At 43.5% G+C, this 25,297-nt stretch overlaps 1 protein-coding gene across 1 annotated transcript in view; it reads right to left on the bottom strand.

Annotated features, from left to right (window-relative positions):
* C6H1orf21 (chromosome 6 C1orf21 homolog) overlaps positions 1–25,297 on the bottom strand; it is a 108,923-nt gene that overhangs the window by 8,618 nt on the left and 75,008 nt on the right. Inside the window, exon 4 of the mRNA XM_065842655.2 lies at positions 2,097–2,173. Coding sequence (XP_065698727.1) covers positions 2,097–2,173 — 77 coding nt within the window. The remainder of the gene's footprint in view (positions 1–2,096; positions 2,174–25,297) is intronic.

Here is a 25,297-nt window from a genome sequence, read left to right as displayed (position 1 = left end):
TGTGACATCACAAGGGGTGATGGTTTTAAACTGAAGGAGGGAGATTGAGGCTGGACATGAGGAGGAAATTGTTGGCCCTGAGGGTGGTGAGAGCCTGGCCCAGGTTGGCCAGAGAGGTGGTGGATGAACCATCCCTGGAGACATCCCAGGCCAGGCTGGAAAGGGCTCTGAGCAACCTGAGCTGGTGAAGATGTCCCTGCTCATGGCAGGGGTGGCACTGGGGGAGCTTTGAAGGCCCCTTCAACTCAAACCATTCTGTGATTCTGTGATTTAGCAGGGTAAAAATAGTGTAAAATACCACTTATTTCATTTTATGCTTCAGGTGGGAAGAGCAAGGACCAAACCCCTGACCTCTGCCCAAGACCCCCATACCCGGCTCCCTGTGTACACTGATATTAGAGTACAGGGCTCTAGATGTAAAAATCCAAATCCTCCTATAAATAGGAAGAGCCCTCCCAATCTTACTTTTACAGCTGACATTTTAAAACTTCCTCCATGGTATGTGAACTTATAATTTGCTACCTACTTCATGTTTTGTTCTGAAATAACACCTGGTCTACAAGAACAGTCCCATAACACCTATTTAATGATTCATCTATCAATTTCTGCTCTTTTGGCTAAGTAGCCCATTTCCATGTAATGCCAACACCCAGTCAGAATTGTCGTGGTTTTCAGATGATAAATCTTAAAAAAACAAATATGCACATGAAAATAGGTATTTGCTGACTTGGTGATTGGCAACTCAAACACATGTGGCCACTTTACAAACAGAAATCCAGCGGTACGTTGGGTCAACGGCGGAGGCTCAGGCAAACAGAGGAGGTTTTACCCAGCAATGCAGTGTTAGATTCTGTAACTCTCCGAGAAGTTGCCTTATTTCTGCAGGATTGTGACAGAAACATTCACCTCTGCCAATGGGATGTCTTTAGGTTTTTCGGTCAGTTCTGATTTCTGTGGGGACTTTAAAAAACAGAGTTTGATGCAAAAATGTGTGACCCCACGCAGTCCATCTGCCTTGGATGCACCAGAAGAGGTGATCCACCAAGGGAAACTGCCCTTTTTTAGCCCAGGCTGATTAGTCTCTTGTTAGAGCATCTTAAATACATCTCTGACCCTCCTGGGAAGGACCCAGCCACAATAACGAAGCAGAGCTTTGCTGAACTGTGGTTTTGCCTCCACCTCCCTACCATGAACTGCTTTGCAATTACATCTGAAACACTCAATTTTCCCTCTTGAAAGGAGGTTGAATAATATTGTCAGGCGATGAGGAAATTACTGAAGTTTCTAGACTTGAAACCGTGTACAACGCACTTGATATGCAGCGAGTTCAAGTTAATAAGTGCCCCGAAGGCACGGCATCAAGAGCAGCATTCCCGCTATTGTTCAAAACCCAGCAGCAAAGCGTTATCACTTCTTCGTTAAGAACCTGATGTACGGCTCCGTGTAATCTGCTACTTTCAATCCAATTAGTGATTAAAATGTAACGGTGATTTAGATAAGAAACGAACTACTAATATCAATAACCATGTGTCACAGGAGTTGAATATTTTATGGCATATGTAACAGGGAACAGCACAGAATTGCGAGCAAAGGATGGAGAAACTCAGCTACACAACAACCCTCATTTTGAGAAACAACTTGACCACTTTAAATAGAAGTCGTTTACCACTCCTAATCCCAGGCAGTACAGCTGCTAACCTAAGCCAAGAGCAAGCAAAAACTTGACCTGGGAACTTATTTAAGAACACTAGTGCATATATAATTTTGTTTATGTGTAAGTTATATGGAAAGCTGAGCGTGGCAAACCTACAGACACAGCAAGGTGCATCTCACACATTTATTTATTTATTTTTTAATAAGTCCTGCATCCCAGCTGAGTAAAGCAGAGGATGCTGCAGGGATGCAGGCACAAGTGCTGCCCGCCTGTGTCATTGGTACAGGGGCACAGGTGACCTTACCTATTTTATTAAAGCTGGGTTTGGTTTTAGGGTTGTTGGAACCACCGTCTGTTTTTTGCTAGGTAATAACTGAGAATCTCACAGATAGCGCTTTAATCCGTGTAAATTTGTATTACAATTAAAAAAAAATCAACTTACTTTGCTCTGGGTTGATGTACTAATCCCGGGATCTCTTTATTAGATTTAAGTCTTACATTTGAACTGGCACTTTTTTCCTGAAACACACAAAAAAGCACACAACAGAGATACCATCAGTATTTAGGAAGCACACAGAGCGCGACAGGCGTTTGTCATCACGGTGTCACGCTCCGCTGGGTGCACGCTCTTCTACCTGTACAACAATGAGAAAAGCTCATCAAAAACAAAATTAAAGGCAACACGATTGATGCAATGACCCTGGTTGGGAGAGAAAAGAGTTTAGTTGAGAGCCAGCGCTTCAAGGAAACATCTTATCCCAGTGCCAAACGCTTCTATAAACCAAAGCTCAGTGCACACACCTATCTCTTGTCTGCAAAATCCCTGAGGAGGACACAACCCCCTCCAGATCTTCCCAGCCCTATGTATTTGGGAATGTTGCTGGTGTAGGTGGGAGAGCCGAGTCCAACCTTACAGCTCCCCCCCTCCGCAAATCCACCTGAATTTCTTATGCACATCACGCCCGTGACAATTTAAGAAATGTAAACCTAAGAATTAGTGCCTTTGTGGGTAATTTTGGTGGGTTTGTTTTGTCTTACTTAGTCTTTGAATGTCTGAATCACACAATATGATTTTTAAGAGGGCTACTAAATCACTGAATTTAAAGAAAAAGAGGCTGTCTAGCGGTTAATCTTTTAATGAATAATTCTACAAGGGCTGTAAACATCAATTGCCTCAGCATATTTAACACTGTTTAATGCATATCTTTTAATCCTCCTAAACAGACAGCGGTGCCTTGCATGAAAATCACAGTGAGAGAGCAACGGGCCTTTCTTCCAAGCCTTAACAAACGTCGGCGTGTGCGTGTTCCATCCCACAGCCACCGCCTGCCCACGGCCCCGCTGTGTCACATCAACGCAGTGGAACGGAAGACACGACCACGCGTTTTCAAAGCATCTTCTAGTTTTAACAGTGTTAACCGGGGATGACTATGGATGTGCATGTTGATGAGACTCCACCTGGTTGTCCAGCCTGGAGAAGAGAAGCTCCGGGGAGACCTTATTGTGGCCTTTCCATACTTAAAAGGGGTCGAGAAGAAAGATGGGGACAGACTTTTGAGCAGGGCCTGTTGTGACAGGACAAGGGGTGATGGTTTAAACTAAAGGAGAGAGATTCAGGCCGGACATGAGGAAGAAATTGTTGGCCCTGAGGGTGGTGAGAGCCTGGCCCAGGTTGGCCAGAGATGTGGTGGTTGAACCATCCCTGGAGACATCCCAGGCCAGGCTGGACGGGGGTCTGAGCAACCTGAGCTGGTGAAGATGTCCCTGCTCACGGCAGGGGGGGCACTGGGGGAGCTTCGGAGGTCCCTTCCCACCCACAGCTTCTATGACTAAATCCGCTCATATGAGCTGATGTATGAGCTGCAACCGTCAAGCAAACTCATACATGACTGTGAAGCAAAATAAAGAGAGGGACAAGTCTCATGGTGAAGACATCATAACCAGGTATCAGCTAAATCTCAACCTCATACACCAGGTGAGACTTTATCCTCAAATCTGCTCCACCAGTTGGTTTGCCACAACGCAGAGGCAGAAACCAGGAAGGGGCTGCACTGCACATCTGGAACGGCACATCTGGATGGTCCGGCAGCAATAACACCTGACCACCTACTGCAAGGCACGGTGAATTTTTGCTCTCTGTCTCTGCACACCATCACCCTGCGGGCACACGCGCTTCCCCATCAAAAAATAGCTGCAAATCCATTGCCCCAGTTAAAAGGGAACGGATGTTCCGATTTGCAGCTCCTGCATCGGGAGCTTCCGTGAATCACGGCAGCGCAAACCCGGCTTCCCGACCGCGCTTGCGGTTTGGCCTCAGTGCAGCTGGAAATGGCTCAAATCCCAGCCTAAAGAAACTTCTGCCACTTACGAACAAATAGAAAAACACAGGGAAAATATAAGTTGCCTTCTCTCCGTGGGTCTCAGTTAATATTCAGAATATTAACTGACTTGCACAGGAAATAAAATTCTAGTTCACTTGACTTCAAGATCCCAAAGTTTACTCTTTCCCTCCTATTCCTTCCGATAATTAACACACCTCAATTATCTATTACTTACCATTCTCCTACTTAAGAAGAGACTATGTCACCTTCTCCATCTGCTGCTCAGCAGGAACCAGCAGAAAAAGAGGAGTTCAGAGAAAAATAAAACCCAACCAGGCCTCAAACTGGCTCTTTGCTTTGTTTATAGCTATTGTTTACGGCACTGATATATCATTATGCTGACCGAAATACTGGCTTTGATAAAAATAGATATTCAAAAAGAATTCTTTCAAATACAAACAAATAGATTTTTTTTCCCCAGTCGCTTTGAAGAAAAATTCACTAATCAGAAATTAATGGTTTGGATTCTAATATCGAGCTTACAAAGAAACCCAAAATGCTTTAACACAGTCAGATTCCTCTTCCAGGCTGAACTGAGTTTGGTTGAAGGGTCACATCTTTCAGTTTAAACTCATTTTCTCCCTTATTTAACATTAAATAAAGTTACCACGCATCAGCAGAACCGCAACCGCTTTTAGAGTCTTAATATGTCGCAAATAGAAATTAAGACACAAAAGCTTTGTTTTAATCTAGCTCCGCTTATGAGGATTATTTAAAGTAAATACAGTAAATGATGCTTAACACCACGAGCTTAAAAATAAACCTGCGCGGATGCTGTACTCGGATAGCGGCATTAGCCAGCCTATAGTAAAAAGGTAAATAGTGGACATTTTACTCCCCACTATTTTGCAATTAATCATCATCAAGGTAAAGCTGTCGTCCAATCAAGGTGATTTCATTTGATAGATTCGTTAATTACAGTTAATTCCTTCATAAAGGATGCAGCGTATCAGAATTTCGGGGCATTAACAGATGGCGGTGACTCTGCTGCCAGATGCTATTAGCACAGCAACGGCCACTACTGCCATTATCATTAAATATCTGTCGACATTGCCCTCGATGCTTCCCCTCTTACAAACCCATTTCTAGAGACACGTGGACTTCATTTGATGTATTTTTTTGCTTTTCTTCGTAAAACTGCCGTACACGGACCCAGGTAAGCTGCTAATAGTCTTCCCAACTCTCCTAACAAGCACAGGGCTTAATAGAAAAGGGCTGACTTTTAAGAGATGCTTCCGTAACTAAGACCATGTTTTATGAATTTTACGTTATTTACATTTTACATTATTTAATGCATTTTTAAATAGATTAAATTGACCAGCAGGGAATCAAATAAAGACCGTAGCAGTAATTCTAATCTAATAACTAGTTTTCATTACTTACACTCCTATTTTGGCCTTGTTTTTCCTCTGAAGTTACAATAATGACATAAATATACAACCAAATGGGGTAAACCCCCCCATAAAACAGTAAAACTTAGTGTAAGTAAAATGGGGTTCTTAGTTTCAAGTCTGTTTTTTGTTTCATTTGGAAAAGGCTGAAGTATCCAACTTGGAGCCACCGATGTTTGAAGGAGGCACGTTCCCCCACATTAGGATCTTTAAAAAGATTAATATGTCTTTATAGATTTGCTACTAAAATAGATTTAAGTTGATAGAAAGACCAAAGGTCTCTCCAGATGGCGATGACATTTTGCTCAGTGTTGGTAGTTTACAGCTAGTCAAATATTTATAAAATAACATTCCTGATTTATATCCAGATGACACTTTTCTTCAAAGGAGTCCATAGTGCCTTTCAAACTGCTTTCTGGAGCCAGGTAATTCACCATCCCAAATTTTTAGGGGAAAAATGAAATTGACTTTCCTTGCTTTATACACATGTATCTATTTTTTATATTATCATTTGGCAGGAAGAGAGCTTCTTTCTCCTTGCTCCGGCTACCTGGAAGCAAAACCACCTGAGAATGTTATTTAAGGTAACTTTATAAGGAAGAGGCAAATCAAGCATTGAAAAATCTCAGATGTTGGTCAAAGAAGATTGTTCTTGGATCCAGTTTCACCAGAGGAATCACATTATCACTGCCACAATGTGTATATATTCAGAAGGGGTCTAGGTCACATGCATGAAAAGAGAGGCAAAGAAACAGATGCTCACGGTGAGAAGACACCCAAGAAGACACCCATCACAGTCATTAGAAGGACCTTCTACCTTTCCAAAATCAAATCTTAAAGCAACCCTCTACCAGCGAAGGTCAGGAGAAGAGCCAATATTGGAACAAAGCCCCCTGAGCTCTCCAATACAACTCCCAGGCGGCTGCAAACATGGATGCGGTCACGTCAACCCCTGAAGACACAACTGTGACACAAGTCAATAGGTTCTAACACTCCACTACTGATGCCCATCTTGCCCCAGGCTCCCAGAAAATGTTGTCTGTGAACCACCATGGGCACTCAGTTTTAAGGTGCACCTTGCAACCGAGGCACCTGAGGCAACGATGTTGTTCAGCTTGTCCATTTGACCCAGTGTCACCAACCTGACGCCTTCCTCTTCAGAACGAAGACTTCAAAACATGCCTGTTATTTGCCGAGTTGAATGAAGCTTGAGGTTGTATTTCATAAGGAAATCTTAGTCTTAAATGGGATGTTTTAATAAAAACCACTGCTGTATCAGGCCAAAATTTCCTCAACTAAGAATGAAGGATTTGCCCATGACGCTTCACTCCTATAAATATCTCCATCCTTGGACCAGATGACTTCCAGAAGTCTCTCCCAGCCTCAACCAGCCTGTGATTCTGAGATAAAGCATCTTTCTTAATAAATTGAACACCGGAAAAAAAGAATTTTGAGTAGGATGGTTGAGTTCTATGCCCAAGTAACAGAGTGGAGGAGACTGAAGCCTGAAGACTTCATGCCCAAATTGTGGCCACTCAGGTGCGCAAAGGGGAAGCAGAAGCTGACATTCTGGTTCATTTTGGAAAAAAAATTAGATTTTTGCAAACCCAGCCAACATGATGTGGTGAGTCTGCAGTGACATTGGGAGTGTAACCAAGGCTTAATAGAGGAAAATCCTGCCTGTTCATGAGAGGTCCACGATTTTCTCCAATTTGTTCTAGAGGGCAGGCCTCGTCCTGAAATGAGCTGCTTAATCAATCTCCTCCCTCCTGGTTATTACTGGCAAATCTTGCTGTAGCAACTCTAGCTCCTGAAATGCAATATGGAAGAGCAGGATTCAGAAAGCACAAAACAATTAAAAACTACTCAAAAGATAAAGGGGTAAATCCTGGGCAGCTTTCTACACCCCAGCAGAAAGGCATCCATACGCTGCAATCTGACAGATTAGATAACGCTGCTTTTAGCGTTTATTTTCCAGCTGTACATGCACACACCTATGCATCTTGTTCAGCGAGACCTGGCTTGAAGTCAACGAGAGCCTTTCAACCGAGTGCAGGGTGGCTCGCAGCCAGGCCTTCAAAACACAAAAGAGAATTGCTTGTTGTGCCTGTACAAAATAAATACAAACTACATGGAGACCCTTCACCAGGCTCGGATAAAGAAACCAACACAGGAATTCAGGGCAAGCGCGAGTGAGAACAACAAAATTAAGCCAGAGTATGGATTACAAGGCCAGGTCTGGGCCCCTCAGTTCCAGAAGGACAGGGAACTGCTGGAGAGAGTCCAGCGCAGCCACCAAGATGCTGAAGGGAGTGGAGCATCTCCTGTGTGAGGAAAGGCTGAGGGAGCTGGGGAAGCTCCCATTTCAGCTCTTGCCCAACATATTGAGCTCCAAGAACATCCAGTCTGAGGTACTCGATCTCTGTTCAGGTTGTCACCTGGCCTTTTTTTTTTTCTCTTGGATCAGCTGTTTGCATATTTGGCTGCAATGAGTGCAGTACCTAATTAGCAGCTGTGGTTTTTAAGTGCCTTTGAGAACTTGAAAACTAAGGTGGGAGGATTATTAAGAACATCTAACATGCCCATTACACTCAACTCTAGCTGCAGGATCTCAAAAAATCTGAACAATTCAACCAGAAGCGTAAAGTTGGGGAAAAAAAAAAGGAAAAGAAAAATAAAGAAAGGAAGAGGAAGGAAAAAGTTCCCTCTGGAGATTGTTGCAGGACTTCTGCAGTATCTAAATATAGTTCGTCCTCAGCCAAAGTTATTGGTCTTTGAGTTTTGACAAAGAACGTCAAAAGAAAGGCAATTTCCAGCACTAAAGGGTCTTCAAATGTCATTAATATTTACTAAATCTAATACCTACAACTCTTTAAACATCTCCTTTTCAACTCCTCCTCCCTCCCAGTCAATATTAGAAAGTCTGGACTCCTTGTGGCTACAGTAATTCCAATTAATTCTGCCAAGTAACCAAATACCAAGTAAGCTGTAGATGAACTGAAATGTAGACATGGGAGCAGATGGTGTGAAGAGGGGAAATTAAGGCAGGTAAACAGATGAAATTACAAATAAGTCCCATAAATGATAAATAAGTACGACCAATAAATCCTCCAGGGAATCTCTGGCCTGCATTTTGCCATCCTGTTCCCTTTCAAGGCTCTGCTGTTGTGCCAGCCCATGTGTTTGAACCCTCTCCTTTCTATACAGGTTGTGACACCAAGTTCCATAGAAATAAAAATATATATGTATTTTATCTCAATGATCTTCTTCCTTCATTAGGAGTCTTACCCATGCAAGAAAACTCGGCATTTCCCAGGGAATGGGAAGCAGAGGAAGGGACACATCTCCACGGTTTCCAGCGGGAACCAACTTCAAAATGAAATTGAGGAACATCCCCTTAAAAGCAACTTTTGCAAGAGGCTGAAAACTGTCCCTCACAGTTACATACACCAGAAATAAGGGTGATGTGGGATTGTTTGAGGGTAATATCCAGACGGACTGCAAATAAAATGCCGTGGGCAGAAAGAAGACCTGCTCTCCAACTTCATTAATATACCAGACCTTTAATGGTTTTGGTACATTAGAGTGGCTGAGAGGCTTATCTAGCAAATAAAAAATAGATGGATAAAAGTGAAAAACTGCATTACTGATAACTTACAAGCCTAGACTGACTCCTGAGGAAACTTCAGAGGTTTTAGGCTACCTGGCAACAAAAGGCACAACAAACCTTGCTCTATTGCAGGTACATCGCTCTCCTGGATTGTACAGCCACCCTGGATAACAAAGCCTGGCTCGGAAATGAACTTCCTGCCTATTAAGCCTGTGTTGTCAATTATTTTCTCGCTCAACAAGCTTTTACAAAAAAGCAGCTATTTATAGTAAATGTGTGTATAACTCAGGTTATTGCTACGGCAGTTCTTGCAGAGCTTTTTATTGGGATGGTTTCGAAGAGCTTTATGCCCTCCGGACAGAGGTGAGACAACATATCTAGAGAACGAGATGTCCCGTGTTCCATGGACTTTTAAATAGCTGGGCCTAAAATTTCAGCAACTGTAGGTTTTTTTGGAATGCAGGTTTTCTAAAGGTAAAACTGAACTTTTTTTTGGAAAACTAATTCCCTGAGAGATGCCTCCATGTCAGGCACATGCAAGCGAAGCCTCCTGAGATCCTCCTGCAGTGTCAAAACCAACCGAGACTAATGACCAACATCCCCAACTCACTGCCTTAATACTAAGTTTAGATTTTAGGCTGGGCTCGTTGAAAAGATGGTGACCAAACAGCCACTTTGAGGTGGTGCTAAAAGTAACACTTAGTTCCCTTTCTCTGCAAGACAACAGCAGGTCGATGGTGTTTCCTCTTGTAGAGTCCCCAGTTACACTGGTCACTGGCTTCTCTCTGCAAACGGCAGGCTTGAGTCGTTTATTACGCTCTTCTTATTACATCCAAGCAATTCTGTAAAGTGCACTGAGATCCTCCTACATGTTAGGACAATGTCCCATTAGTCTAATCCTACAGGGAATTTTGTAGGATACATGTAAGATATTTCTCCCCATCTTGTTCAAACCAGAGATTTACAAAGGACGAAGAAGAAGAGAAAGTAGTGAAAGAAAAAGTCCGTCTGTGTTTGTCATTTACAATTAAAACTGAACTAATTAGAAAACACGGCGCAAATGAAAAGACATAGTTAAGCCAAATGTAAAAAGAATAAACTGGTAGCAAGAAATGTTGATTGAGGTAATCCTGAGGAGCGAGATGACAGAAAACTCAGAGTAGCACTTCTCATCCATACAAATACATGAAGGTTTTGGGCACTGGGAGCCTAAAGGGATGTGTCTCAGGTATAACACAATGGTGTAAATACAACAACCATCTCCACGTGTCCCACGAACAGAGGGGCACAGAATCGTGTGTCCCACGTGTGGATCCGCGTGGCCGATGAAGGAAAAAACCCCATATTTATGTATGTTCCAAACCAGCAAGAATCCCCTACTATAAGCTCTCATTCACCCAGCATTGTCCAAGGCTCAGATTTTCAGATTGTTGGTAGATTGCAATTATGTAAATGCCATCGCTGGGAGATATTTCCTATGTCTGTATTTTGCTCCTCTTGGCATCTGTTTTATTTGCATTAATCCTCAAATTTGCACAAGGTGCAAGATTTAAGACCCAAGAGAATGAAGTTATAGTTCTTACTACACGACAAATTCCAGCAAGCGTGGGAAAAACGTATATTTGAAAGGACATAATAGTTTGAATATTATTAAATATGACATGTACTATGATGCACATGAGCGGTATTATGGCTGCAGGAGGAGCCTTAAATCTGATTTATGTATTTTGTACTGACTTTTCATCATTTTGGTTAGCCGTTACTTTTGAATAGTAGAAAAAATTACTATTATTTCATATATTACACATAGAACGTAGCAGCCTGCTCACTCACTGAGTTTCCAGTCCTCAGATGAATAAGCATGGATTTTGTCTGGATTCTCATAAACGTACTTGAGTAATTGAGGCTGGGTTTTTAAGTGCTTATCTCCTCTAAGTTTCCTTGGAACAAGAACAGAGAAATAAGCATGTCTCCTCAGTGTTAGCAAAAAGAGGCACCAATAAGTAAATACAGGATGGATAAAAATACCTTTGGATGCTCAAGACGCTGCAGATATTTGAGCCAACACTGGGTGAAGAACTAGCCTAAAATTCAGCTACAGACCTCAAAAGACCAATGTCCAACACATATTTAAGTGTCCCATAATGACCGTGGGCCTGGTGTGTGTCCACCATAGAATCATTTTGGTTGGAAGAGACCCTTAAGATCATTGAGTCCAACCACAACCCATCCCTGGAACTACCCCATGTCCCTGAGAACATCATCTAAATGCCTTTTAAACCCCTCCAGGGATGGTGACTTCACCACTGCCCTGGGCAGCCTATTCCACTGCCCGACAGCCCTTTGGGGAAGAAATGTTTCCTAATATCAAATCTATATATCCTATCACCTCACCTTGCGCATCGCCTCTTCTCAAAGCCAGCCCTCACAGGTTGACGAGGACACGGAAAAGACTCAAAATGAGCTCTGGCCTCCTTTTCCAGAAAGCAGCAAATCTTTTCTCCAGGAAAGTGCTGGTGCCAGCAATGGCATGGCCATGGGACAGGTCAAGGTTGGGCTAGGACATCTGCTCCCCTGGGAGGGACGGGCAGCAGAGAGGAGGTCCCGTACGCCGAGCAACATCAAGATGGCCTGGGATGGATCCTCCACTCATCCACAAAACTTCAGCGGCTCCTTGATCAGAATGTAAAACAGCATTGTGAAACTCCAGAAGATCAGTCTCCTGAAAGCTTCACGTGGTTTCAGCCACCACTGAAGGAAGATATTTCAAAACGTCGCCTGATTGCCTCACCCGAAGACACGTATCCAAACCACTTCAACAGACTTCTGTCTAACCTGTTCTCCAAACACCCATCCTGCAGGCTCTCTCAACAGCCTGGCCCTCATTTTGCCACTTCCCTGAAAGTTCAAACATTTAATCCTGCTACTCGGCTTAAATCCTCGTCTGATGTCATCTGGCATCTCTCAGTGGTCACGGAGAAAAACTGATTGTCATGCCTTTTAAAGCAACCTTTTCTATATCAGGCAACTTGCATTTTCTTCTGTATTTTTAGGCTAAACAAATCAATTCCTTCCATCTTCCGTTACAGCTTATGTTTGCTAAACCTCCTATTGTCACTCCCCTCTGGGCTCGTTCCCATCTGCCTACATCTTTCCTACCGAGCACACTTCTAATTTCGGTCACAGGATTTAAAGCCTCGCTGCCGTCGGGATGTAGCACATTTATTGCCACATTTCAGAGCAAAAGAAGCTCCTGTTTTTAAGGTTTATCTCAAACCAGCGAGGTTAACCACCCCGTTCAGAGACGGCATTTCTCTGCCTGCAGCAGCCCTACCCGAGACTCATAAGCAAATGGATGGTTGGGGTTTTTCTGAAGAAAGGAAAGTACATTTATTTTGAAAAGATGGTTAGGTCACATATTTGTATTTAAAAAACAGAGGTAGCTTCACTTCAAATCTCTCTGACTGCCATGAGCGCTCTCTGAACATCCTCATTTTGTAACTGTAAGTAATGGCTTACTGGTGAAATAATACCATTAAGTTTTATTACCACATATCCAGGGGACATCTGTACCCTTTGCATGCATACTCCAAAAAAACACGAGGCAAATAAATGCTGAAGGAGAAACAAGCTGAGCTCAGCTTCTCTAACTGGTACAGAAAAATTGTGGTACAGTACTCAAGACCTTTCCCAAGCCAAAAAGCTGGGGGGATGATCTGTGTTTTTGCCTCAAACCTTGGAATGTTCAACAAAATAATTATTTGGTGAGAACAGAATTATCAGAAAATAAATGATCCACATGTTCTGTAACTCACAATCCAACAGATCTTCCCAAAATGAACAAAAATCACAAGCAACAAGCCAAATAGGCATTACTAATAATTTCAATTTTGCTATTTCTAATCAAAACCAACTTCTGAGTTTGAAAGCTGATTTCCAGCCATTTGCAGACACCAGGTTTTAACACACTATTTTCTTTCCCAGTAGGTGAGTGTAAGGATAAGAAAAGCACCTCTAAAATTTAGTGGAGTTGTCCCATCACAGGAATGTTCAGAAAATGATGGGCTGGCATGTTACTACCAGCGGTGCCAAACACGCAAGCTTTCTGCCTGAGTCACAAGTACAGTCCCATAGACGTCCATGGGCACGGTACTTACAACGAGGAGAAAACTGAGAGTTTGTAGGGAAATCCTGTCTCATTTTTCGCTGCAGTGTTGCAGTATTATCATTCAATTACTTCCCTACACTTAATTAGCTCCTTGTTTAATCTTAATGTGATAATGAGAACTTTAATTCAAACCATATACCACATCAATGACCCTAACAGCAAAAATAGATTTTATTAAAGGCACCAAAGCCCTATAATCCCTCTGCCTTTTTATAACACTGTGAGCCATATAAAAGCAGAGCAGCTGCAACAGGCCAAGAATCTTCTCTGATTGCTACTAAGAACATTAACAACCAAAATCTATTTTGAAATCCCAATCAGTAAGCTGTGATTAGTATTTCTCACTTGTTTGTCCCTCTGGCAAAACAAAGAGCTGCAGAGACGTGGTGATGAGGGCTCTCTGCAGATCCTATACCTATGTTCAACCAAAGAACACGTTACGTCATTTGTCCTCTCAAAACTCTAAACTTCTGAAGAACCCATAGCAGATATCCATGATGCATGTTCCTTCCTTGGCTTTTCTGTGGCCCACATTTTGTAAACTGTTAAAAACAGACTAGAGATTTAGTGAGGCTTAGAACATCAAGACCTAGTGAGGAGCGCACTTGACCTTCACTCAGGCTTATCGGCTCTATCAGGAACACCAACTAATAGATCATGTAACTTACAAAGACAACTGGAAACATCGTGCTTAGCGCTTAGCAGCCAAATCTGACAACGCTTACCCAAAACTTCTCAACCTGAAAGGCTGCAAAAGCTGTTTTGAAACAAACTGAGGCACGAACTGTGGGTCAGGATCACTCTTCCCCTACCAGTGACATGCAGAACTGCTCTCATTCCCTGACTCTGCTCATGAAAAGCTGGGCCTGCCGCATCACTGAGGCCACAGGATGCGAGGGAGCAACTCCCTGAGGCTTAAATTTGTTGTTAACAGCTTTCCTTATGTACACTTCAACCTAGGCACACTTTGCCCCTGGATCTGCAAAGCGCTTAAGGGCCTATTTCATCTCACAGAGGTGCCTAAGAACCCTCAGGTCAATGGTACATATGCCCATAGTGCTGCCCTCCTGAATCACGACTCTTCTGGTGTAAGACCACATGTGCTGAAGACTAATTTTGGAGCTACCAAACATTACGACGACAACAAATGACTTTATGCTCTTTGTGGTATTGCCATGTGTGTTTAAAACAGGCATGCCGAGAAGGAAAACCGAAGGGAAAGCCAGGCAAACAACCAGCCCCAGGAACAGCATGGAGGCCACCTCAAGAAGCCTCTGCCACCTATAAGCAGAATCGATAAAATAGCCTTCACTGGAGAAAAGAAGGGAAAACTACACATGGGGGACCACATTTTGCCACATTCAAACCTCATTTAAACCAACAGTGATCAACTGACTGTAAGGAGCAGAAGGAAATTGCAGGTACTTGCCCCAAACCTGTGAGCTCCTATGCCCACGGCCTCTTTTCTCCAGCCCATCTCCGTGCCTTTCTGCTGCTCAGACAGCACCAAGTGAGGCATCTGTGATCACACCGATCTCGGATGGAGCTGGTGCACGGCTACTGCCCATCCACATGGCTATTTCCCCCGTCCACTCGCTTCTGAAAGGTCGCATTAAGCAATTCCTTAACCAGCCAGTGGGTGCAGAGAAAGCTTAGGGCGTTATCAAAGCTTATCTGGGAAAGACAAACACTTCAATGATTAGGTGGTCTCCTCCTAATCCTCACATTCAGTTTAAGCCCCAAATTCCTGGAGTTTAAAACCACTTTTAATTAACATCAGCCACGGCTCTGGGCCTCCCAGATGCCCCAAGGGACCCAGCGGAGCTGCACAGCCGCCTGATAAGAACACTGGCCAGCATTAATAACGCAATATGTATTCAGAGAGTATTTTTCAATACCAAAAGGTATTTATTTACCTCTCGGTAGGTCCGTCTCTCATTAAGAGTGCAGTTTCTTAGTTGATTTGTGGCCATTTGAGTGAGGTCTGTCACTAAAAGTGCCCCAGCCACGGACTTTTGGTGCGTTCCTGCCAGGACTAAGACTTGTTTGGCCCTGTAAGGAGTCCTGTTAATCACAGAATCACAGGATAGTTTGGGTTGAAGGGTCCTTCAAAGCTCATCCAGTGCCCCCCCTGCCATGAGCAGGGACATCTTCACCAGCTCAGGTTGCTCAGAGCCCCGTCCAGCCTGGCCTGGGATGTCTCCAGGGACGGATGGTTGGACTCAACGACCTTAAGGGTCTCCTCCAACCAAAAAGATTCTATGATTCTAGCTGATTCATGGCTTTGCATTCACATGATAGCCTTCTCCTTCCCTTTTCTCCTACCCAGGAGGTACCTTTCCAAAGACTTTAAACCATGCAACTTGTGCCTTCGTGTGATTATAAATAGTGTCTGTTGACACGGCTGCAAAGAAGGTTCAAGAGAAGAAAACAGATACACCAAGAGTAAGTCCTACCTCCCAAATACTCAATAAATTGGACTTCCCAAATGAATTATGAAAACAAACCTCCCAGCGTAATTATCTTGCTGAAAGACAAAAGGATCTTTCAGATGTTTTGTTTGAAATTATTTAACATCTAAGTATTGATTAAAACATTTTAGGATGACTGCCTATTTATCACAAAACCCAGAATACAGTGAATAATTTCAAGACAAGAAAAATAATCTAATAACAAGCAACATGATTTAATTCTACATGTTGTACTCTGCCTCTTGTTATATTTGGTCTAAGCTATCAGCCTCTGGTAAAAGCCAGCCAAGAATTCTTCAAGCCCTGCCAGAGCTAGAAATATTGGCCAGAAATATTTGTCATATCACAGCTCAGTTTCCAAAAAAATAAGATGCTGGACTTCTAAAGCCAGGAAAACACAAGGTGCAAACGACAATGAAAAAGGGACTTATTTAATATGGTTGGAATGCATCAGATCAAATGAATCCAAGTGCTCTTAATCCCGTAGGACTGCAGCATGACAAACAGGCTTCATTTGGACACTCGGTCCCCGCGAGTCAAACCCGTCTGGAAGCTTCGGCCCCGCAACCGCTGGATGTTGTTCAGTGAGCATGAGGCAACGATTTCCAGGCCTCGGCAGCCTTCCCCCTCCGAGAGCCAGACAGTTCCACCTTGGATTCAATTTATCGATTTTTCCACTGTGTATAAATAACAGCATCGTTGGGCGGTTTCAGATGAGTTCACTGACCGCAGTATTAATGGATTTTGCTAATTTTTTCAAAGCGCTCATAAAATACAGAACAATGGTGTGTTATAATGAGGCGTAACGGCAGAGGCGGCTTCTGCAGTACATGTATCTCCGAGAAAAATGCGTTGACACATATGTGCCCGTAAGAACTCTGGGCTTTATGTTTACTTATTGTATTGCCACAGCCCATCCTATTCATTTCAGCCAAGTTACCTGTTGCAGTAAGCCCTGCTCCTGCAGAAATTAGTCTCTCTCAAAGGAATCTCACCTTTCCTGCTGTTTTATTCAGCGCTCAGACCTTCACTAATCACAGTCAAGGTAGGAGCCCATGTACAAACCTGACAAATGAGGGAAAAATTCGGAACAAACCCCAATTCTTCATCTTGGATCAATCAGGGGTGTGCAGATGCCCAGTCCCAAAGCCGCTTTGGGATCTCTTTCACCCACTTGACGTTCAAGCAGCAGCAAATAGCGAATTTGCAGTGAAAACACACCCTGAAAAGCGTCTCTGATTGGAATCACAAGGGTTCTTCAAATGAGATTGAGTATAAATATTTTTGAGGTACTGATTCTCAAGGAAATATAACGCAGGGTTTTTATATTTTTCAAAGGAGACGATGAGGAGGTCCTTTTTTCAGCTCACATCATATAATAATAAATTTCACTACTTGCACGTCTGTGCTAATTAATCAGACTGACTGAATCGGAGCTTTGCCTAATACTGAAGCATTGTATAACGAAGGTGTTCAATGCTCTTCATGCTGCAGCAATAAAACTCGCTCCCAAAATTCACCCTTGGGCTTCCAGTTATGCTTCACAACCTCAGCTTGTATTTTAAAGCAAATACTCATTCCATAGTATTGTAGGGAAAGCCTCTACATGGGAAAAATGTTGCAAATTAACAGTACGTGAAACTTATATTTTAAAAATGATAATATTTAAGTAAATGCTGTATTTCAGCTATATTGGGTGCAGGGGGTATGTGATAAGTCTTGATTTCCATAAGGTTTTTGTCATCATCTCTCTGGTTATTTTCATAAGCAAGTTAGGAAAACCAAGTCTGTTTGTCAAGACCTACAAGACAAAAGGATAAAGGATAAAGCAGACTTGGTCAGGAAGCCACACAAAAGGTAATTCACCGTGGCACATTGTTGAAGTAGAGGAATATATCAAGTGGGACTTTGTTGGTATCTGTCCTGGGGATGGATTTCCATTAGGGACTGGGATGATGAATAATAATGAATTGAAGACTGAATACTTTCTGAAACTACGGAGAGTACCAAGCCAGGAGAGACTCTGCTTCACAGGATTCAAAGTTATCCTGATGACTTGGAGAGACGTACTGAGAAAGACAGGAGATGATTCAAACAGCGCCCAAGTGCTGGGTCTTACTCGCAGGCAGGAATAACCAACTGGCTATATACAACATGAAAACACCAACTTACGTAGTAATTCCGCTTAACTGGATCCAGAAGCTGGCTGGACACGAGTCATCACTGTCATGCTCTTGCAAAAAAGACAAGTGTCATACTGATGCACGTAAAAGGTGCAATGGGCAGCAGCATACGTGGCCTTCTTCAGCTACACGCACCAAGAAAGTCTCAAAGAACCAAGAGAACAACTTCGTTCCACAAAGTGTGATGACCATTGAGAAAACCCTTCATGACCTAGAGCTGCTCAACCTAAAAGATTACCGAAGGAAGACACAATAGACTGTTCTCCATACCTACAACGACCCCAACAACCACGATGACATACGCTTCGACCGCTAACGTCAAAGTTTGAATGGCAACGCCGTCAACTCTTTCACTGCCCAACATTTTGATGGTGGCATTCAGCTGAAGTCCCAATATGCCTTCCTTTCCCTGACAGCTAACGATCCTATTCCTAGTCCACTCCCATGACTGTTCCTGACAGCTTCTTTATTCACACGAGGCAACGCGCTCGAAGCAGGAGCAGAATAATTATTTGGTATCTCCCACCCCAGTGTTAAGTTCCTCTATACTCAATTAATCATGAAGAACCTCTGGCAGCTCACAATTTGGCAGCAAGATACACTGAAGTAGTAAGTGATTTCACATTCTGCTTTTGAACGCAAGCTATTAAATTCACATACTGTAGTACTTTAATCAAGAATAGTTAATTAAGCTGTTCCCTTGATACGAATTTTTATCATTCTGCACCAGCCATACATCATTTTCACAGGATTCAGACTGTGGCCACGATGCACGTTTGTAATCTGTCTTTCCAAATTAATCTGCCGCCATTTGTAAACTCAAAGCAGATCAAATACATTTTGCCTCACCAGTAACTGGGCCAAGTTTGGGGACATGGAGGACCGGAGGTTGAGCGGTGCCGGAGCATCACTTCACACAAGGGTTCCATCGGAAAGCTGAATTACAAATCCCTCTGCACTTCATCATCCAACGTGAGGCAAAAGGTTTTTTTATTACTTTAGGGCTTTGTGTTTGCATCATGTTTGTTTCCTTAAGTGAACTCAGCTTTAAGCTTTATGCCGCCGTCATAAAATCAATTCAATAACTTACATTTGCATAGTAATCATCAGCATACATAATGCAGGAGTCAGAAGCAGAGGCCATAAAACCAGGGAGATCTGTAGTGTCTGATTATTAAAAACATTAGCATATGATAAGAATCTAAGTGTAAATTTGTTACAAGCAAAAATCCCCTGGTTTTTAATGACGTTACCTGCACTCAAGGACAAGCTAACGCAACGTTCTTCTAGAACAAAACCTTCAAACACAGCAGTCATAGGAACTCAAATTGAATCTCTCATTTTTAAGAGCACTCCCAGAACGATGATACAAAAACCAAAATGACATCACTATTTGGCTATGTGACTTAATCATAAGAAAAAAGCTCTATGTAATAAAAAAGTGAACAAAATGAAAACTTGGCCAAGTTTTCCAAACGGGTGCAGGGATCCTTAACAGTGAACACTCTGCTACTGTGCTGAGAGGATCTGCTAAAATTTACCCCCAGGAAAAGAAAAGGCCACAAAAGACAGAGAAGATGGAAAGAAGATGTGTCACCTTGTCTAGCCTTTTGTGACTGTACACCAGCAAGTCAAACCAAGCCTTCCATGTACCCATTTAACCTTTCTTATTTAGGTTCAGCTTTTGGAAGTGTTGATGTGAACTGGCTACTTTCACACTCACGCCATTCCATTGAAACAAGCTCCGCTTCCTTCTGTCCTCTAAGTAAATGCAACTTTGGCATTACAAATATTCACATTTATTAAGCAGACACCTGAAAGCTCAGGCTGGAGGCTCAGAGGTGGGACCCCGGCACAACAAACCATGAGGTGGTTTAACATGGGACAACTGGATCCCCATCTCCATCAAGACACTACAGAGCTGCCCTGGAAAAGCCCTTGGGTATGGAGACAAAAGTACAAGTGTCTAAGGGCACTTCATTAGGTCACTTATTTTTTAATTGAAGATAGGAAAATAATCCGTGGTGAGTTTTATTCAAATGAAAAATCAAGTACAGCCAGAAGAACAACTTCCAAAACAGAACCAAGCCCAGGAGGAATAGGCAAGTCCACTCAATGAGCCTCTGAATTGGCTGGTAGCACTTGGGCCTTATACGTGTTTTTGCCATTTAACAGTTAGATTTGTTTAGATAAACTCACACATATCATTATTTACATAGCAAGAAAGTATGGTGTATTTAGAGATTTTAAGTAGAGGAGAGTTCTTTCATTCTAATCATAAAACGAACGCATGCCAAACTTTAACTACAGAAACATGTTCTAACACTGAGAAACTTTTATAATTAATCCTTGCTTTAGATCATCTCGGGAAGAGTTATGAGTGTAATTAACATCAGCTGAGAAATTGCTCATGTTTCTGAAATTGCTGAAACCAGACCCTGGGTAGCAGACAATCTGTATCCTTTCTATCCCATGACCAATTTATGGCTAAGCCCTGACTCACCGCATTAAGTCCGAAAATATTTCTCAGCATTAGCGATAGCTTGTTGCAGGCACAGGGCGAAATGACGGACACCATCGTGGGGAGAAAAAAAAGCCAAGCAAACCCTCCAAACTCCACCTCTTGACAATGAGGACAAAGACAATGCATTGCTAAAGTCTTTTTTATTGGAGTGGTTTTTTTAAAGAGGCTATTCTTACAGGAGTTACGTGGCGAGCGGCAGCTTGGCCGGCGGCCAACCCGGCTGGGTTTGCTGCAAGGTCGAGCAACTCCTTTAGCTCGGGAAAACATTTCTGCTTGCTTCATTAAAAAATATAAAATTAAAAAGGCAGAAAACTCAATCCCCAGCCCGCTCAGAACAAGCCGTACTTTGCAAAGCCAAACCACCGAGTGGCTCCTCGCATCTGCCGTCACCGCGTCCCCAGCGCTGCCGAATGCTGTGTCGCTGCCGAGTGTTTTCGCGGGGAAGGAAATGGGTGTAAACATCGCTCCGGAGAGAGCGTTCCCGTGTGGATGTTAACCTTTGGAAAAGCTGGGCAGGACACCGGGACTTCGAGAGGCGGGAGAAATCCCACAAATTTACAAGCTGCTAAATTTGTGCATCCAGCCAAGCCCTTTATAAAAAATAAAGCACATTCTGACACCGACTCGCTTTTAAAGACTCCTAAGCAACCTGAAGATTGTTATTTCAGAGTGCCACCAGTCACCCGAAAGGGATGAGGATTTCCTACGCATATTTAGGCGATGATTCCCATGTCTAAAGAGAGAGGGCAATATGGGAAACCCGCAGTGTTTTGTTGGTAGACTAATGACATTCCCCATCTCTGGAGACATCCCAGGCCAGGCTGGATGGGGCTCTGAGCAACCTGAGCTGGTGAAGATGTCCCTGCTCATGGCAGGGGGTTGCTCCCCTGGAACTACCTGGGGTTTGGAATAAAAGTGCTGGTTTGTATGAAATTTTGGGGAAGGATTGGTAATATTTGAGAACCTTATTGCCATTTTTGCAGGCAGAGCAGCCACTCTGATTCCCAGCTATTGCCTTTAGGTGCTGCTGTAATACAAACTACATTTAAATATATATATACGCACACACAAAATATAATATTATTACCTTATTAAAAACCATTGGGTTTGTGTTCCCATGCATAGACTACTCAGCAACTTATTTATTTCATTTAAAGCCGCCTGTCTTTGATGTTATCCTGTGGAAAGATGACATATTCGATAAAGCAGCACACAAGCATGTGTTTGCGCAGATCAAGTGTGGGAGATGAAAGCTGCATTTGAACTCTAATACTGCTTCTTGCAGGAGCAAGGAATTTAAAGCCAAAATAAAAAGGTTTTCTTCCCGGTGAGAACAAACACGAGACTGTTTGGTGAGCTGCACAGTAGCTTAGTTCAGTATGGCTTTGCTATCTGTGTAAACTGGTACTTCACATTAAAAATATTCATGTGTACAGGAGATTTATTTTATAACGTACCTACATGTATTCCCAAACTGCGTCATCCTCTGCGTCATCCACAAGAGCCTGAATTATCTGCCCAGCATCTTCATAATATGGAAGTGTTTGTTTTTACAAGCATAGATTTATTTTCATAGGGGTCTTTTCCTCCCCTTTTTTTTCTTACTTAAAAAAACAACCCTGAACCCACGAAAGTTATATTTTTATATTGCTTCCCCTTCTCCCAACCCGATTTTCTTCTCCTCTTTCCAGCAGCTGAAACGCAGAAATCCTTTCCCACACATGCAGTTGAGCCTCTTGGCTGCCTGCAGAGCAGCTGGTCTCAGCTACCACAATGGCAAAGGGGAACAACCGAACCAAAAAAGGGAAATTATAGTGAAAATAAAACCAAAAACATCCAGCTGAGTCCCTTCCAGCCCAGGTTTAAGCACACATAGTACAGATGGAGAGATGCCTTCTCCTTCACAGGCCTAGCACTTCTAATTTCTTCTTTTTGGGGAGTGGTTGTGTAGGGCACCAGCAACATCTCAAGAACACCCAGGAACGTTGGTGGCTTCCCCTGTCCACATACGTAGATGACATGACCCCGCTGTCACCCACCACCAGGAATAAATCCCGCACTTTTGGCTTGCTCACCTTCTCCCTATGGATCATCTCATGGCTTCAGCCGCCTTGGAGACCTCTGTGGTGGAGATGTCTGTGGTGGCATCACCAAACCCCCTTGGCCAGGTGGACCAAGGCAGGCGAAGGATCTTTGCTACCTCCCCAACACTCCCAAAACGCACAGCAATGGGGAGCAAAGGGATGTGCACCGAGTTCCCACCAGGTCTTGGGGAGACCTGGGTTTGCCAAGCCTGTCTCCTTGAGCATGCAGTAATTAAGGCTAAAGAGTGAAAGGAGCCACTTAACACCGCTAATGAACCTCCCAGCAGGCATTTCCAGTTCTGTTTCACCTTTTCTGAAGAAGACATCATTAAATCAGGGTGTCTTCTGTCTGCATGTGGCCCAAATGCCACTTCACTACCGCACTGTCCCAGCAAGCCTAAGCCAATAAAACGTCTGAGTAGCCCAGCCCCTGGAGAGACCCCTCATTTCCCTAAAAGAAATTAAAAAATAGAAATGCACTTTAAAATGTCCACTACAATTTCGAACAATTTTGCACAAAAATCATTTTCTCCATGGTGGATTTTAAATATTTACCAATTTTGTAATGAAGCACAAGTGAAATAACCAAGCGAGCAGACACCAAACAACTGCTGCAGCAGTGAAAAACGTTCCTGCTCAGTAACAACACGAGTGTACAATTGCCTAACAGGTGGAAAACCCAACAAAAGCAGCGACTGTCGAAATAAGAAAATAAGATTTCATGCTCATTCAGTACCATACATATTGTCTTTTTGAAAATTAGTTAAATAATTAGTGCTCCCTTGCTACACAGCTTGTATTCCTGCAAGTACTCCTCACTCTTGGATCTTCTGCTGTGTATTGCTTCTAAAAGTATTTTTTATGTTTCTGACTAAATAACCAAGAACAGGGGGAAAAAAGCACACCAAAAATGATTTAGGTGGAGAAGAAAGTCTCATGTATATGGGATTGTGGAAAAAGTGGCATAATTTATATAAAAAAGGGGGACAAAATGCAAGCTGTTCAAAACAACAGTGCTGCAAAATGAACTGGGAGCTCCTGGTTTTATAATGTCGTAACACAGGAGCAACTGGGCTTTTCACAGAAAAACGACAAATTCAAAACCGAAGAAAACGCTCGTTTTAAAAAACAGGTTAGAAAACTCTGTTTTTTGGATAATACAAATGTAGATTATGCAAAACGCTGCTCTCTCGTGCTGTTCACGGCAAAAGCGCAGAGCTGTCCGTTGAAATGCTCAGCACCAGTATGGCCTGTAAGACCACCCGGAGATACAGAGCGATGCCCCGAGACCTGGGACCTGACCCATCTCCTCCATGCCACCACCAGGACAGAGGTGGCGGTCCCCATAGTGTCCCCTGTCTTGTACGGGAAGGATGCCTCTCCTCAACTAGGTCGAGCTGAGAAGTTCAGGGTGGCAGGGAGCCTCCGGAAGCTCTTCTTGCCTCTCCTTGTGGTGTTTCTGCTCCTTTCCCCCTTCTCTGCTCACCTTGCACTTCGTGGCCCTCTTTCTGTATCGTTTTTTACTCCTCCAACCTCTTTGTAGAAGAGCAGTGTAGGGGAAAGGGACCTGGGGGTCCAGGGGACAGCAGGGTGACCATGAGCCAGCACTGGGCCCTTGTGGCCAGGAAGGCCAATGGTACCTGGGGTGGATTAGAAGGAGGTGGTCAGTAGGTCAGAGAGGTTCTCCTGCCCCTCTGCTCTGCCCTGGGGAGACCACACCTGGAATATTGTGTCCAGTTGTGGCCCCTCAGTTCCAGAAGGACAGGGAACTGCTGCAGAGAGTCCAGCGCAGCCACCAAGATGCTGAAGGGAGTGGAGCATCTCCCGTGTGAGGAAAGGCTGAGGGAGCTGGGGCTCTGGAGCTGGAGGAGACTGAGGGGGGACTCATTCCTGGGGATCAATATGGAAAGGGGCAGTGTCAGGAGGATGGAGCCAGGCTCCTCTCGGTGACAACCAATGATAGGACAAGGGGTAATGGGTACAAACTGGAACACAAAAGGTTCCACTTAAATTTGAGAAGAAACTTCTTCATGATGAGGGTGTCAGAGCCTGGCCCAGGCTGCCCAGGGAGGTTGTGGAGTCTCCTTCTCTGCAGACATTCAAACCCGCCTGGACACCTTCCTGTGGAACCTCAGCTGGGTGTTCCTGCTCCATGGGGGGATTGACTTGGATGAGCTTTCCAGGTCCCTTCCAGTCCCTGACATTCTGGGATTCTGTGATGGCCATTTAACGCCGGTTTGCTCACACAGATTCCAATACAAGAGGAAATGGCTTCAAGTTGCACCAGGGAAGGTTCAGATTGGCTATTAGGAAAAAAAACTCTTCACAGAAAGGGTTGTAAAACAGTGGAACAGGCTGCCCAGGGCAGTGGTGGGGTCACCATCCCTGGTGGTGTTTAAAAGGCTCACAGATGAGGTTCTTAGGGACATGGGGTAGTGCCAGAGTTAGGTTATGGTTGGACTCGACGATCTTGAGGGTCTCTTCCAACCAAAATGATTCTATGATTCCTCTTTGGGCTGTACTTGCCCTAGCAGCTCTGCTGGCCACAGAAGATGTCACCTTTCTTGCTCATCACTCAAGAAGATGCATTAAATTCCACCCAAGAGAGACAACCAGTAGGGATGTTGAGGTCTACTTAGCACTAGAGAGCTTGTCAAGCGTCATCTGTTTCGCCGCATTTGAGATCAAAGCAGCTGTCACCAACCTCAGAAGCGATCTCTTCCCTAAAAACATGAACAAATCCCACCCTTTCATAACGGTCAGTCCTCGTCTTTAGGTGGGATCTCTGAATGTACACAAAGCCATGAAAATTAAGCATGAGCAAGCTGAGC

This window comes from Patagioenas fasciata, chromosome 6 (genome assembly GCF_037038585.1).
Source record: "Patagioenas fasciata isolate bPatFas1 chromosome 6, bPatFas1.hap1, whole genome shotgun sequence".
In the NCBI taxonomy this organism is placed as follows: Eukaryota; Metazoa; Chordata; class Aves; order Columbiformes; family Columbidae; genus Patagioenas; species Patagioenas fasciata.
This window is presented reverse-complemented; position numbering and strand designations above follow the sequence as displayed.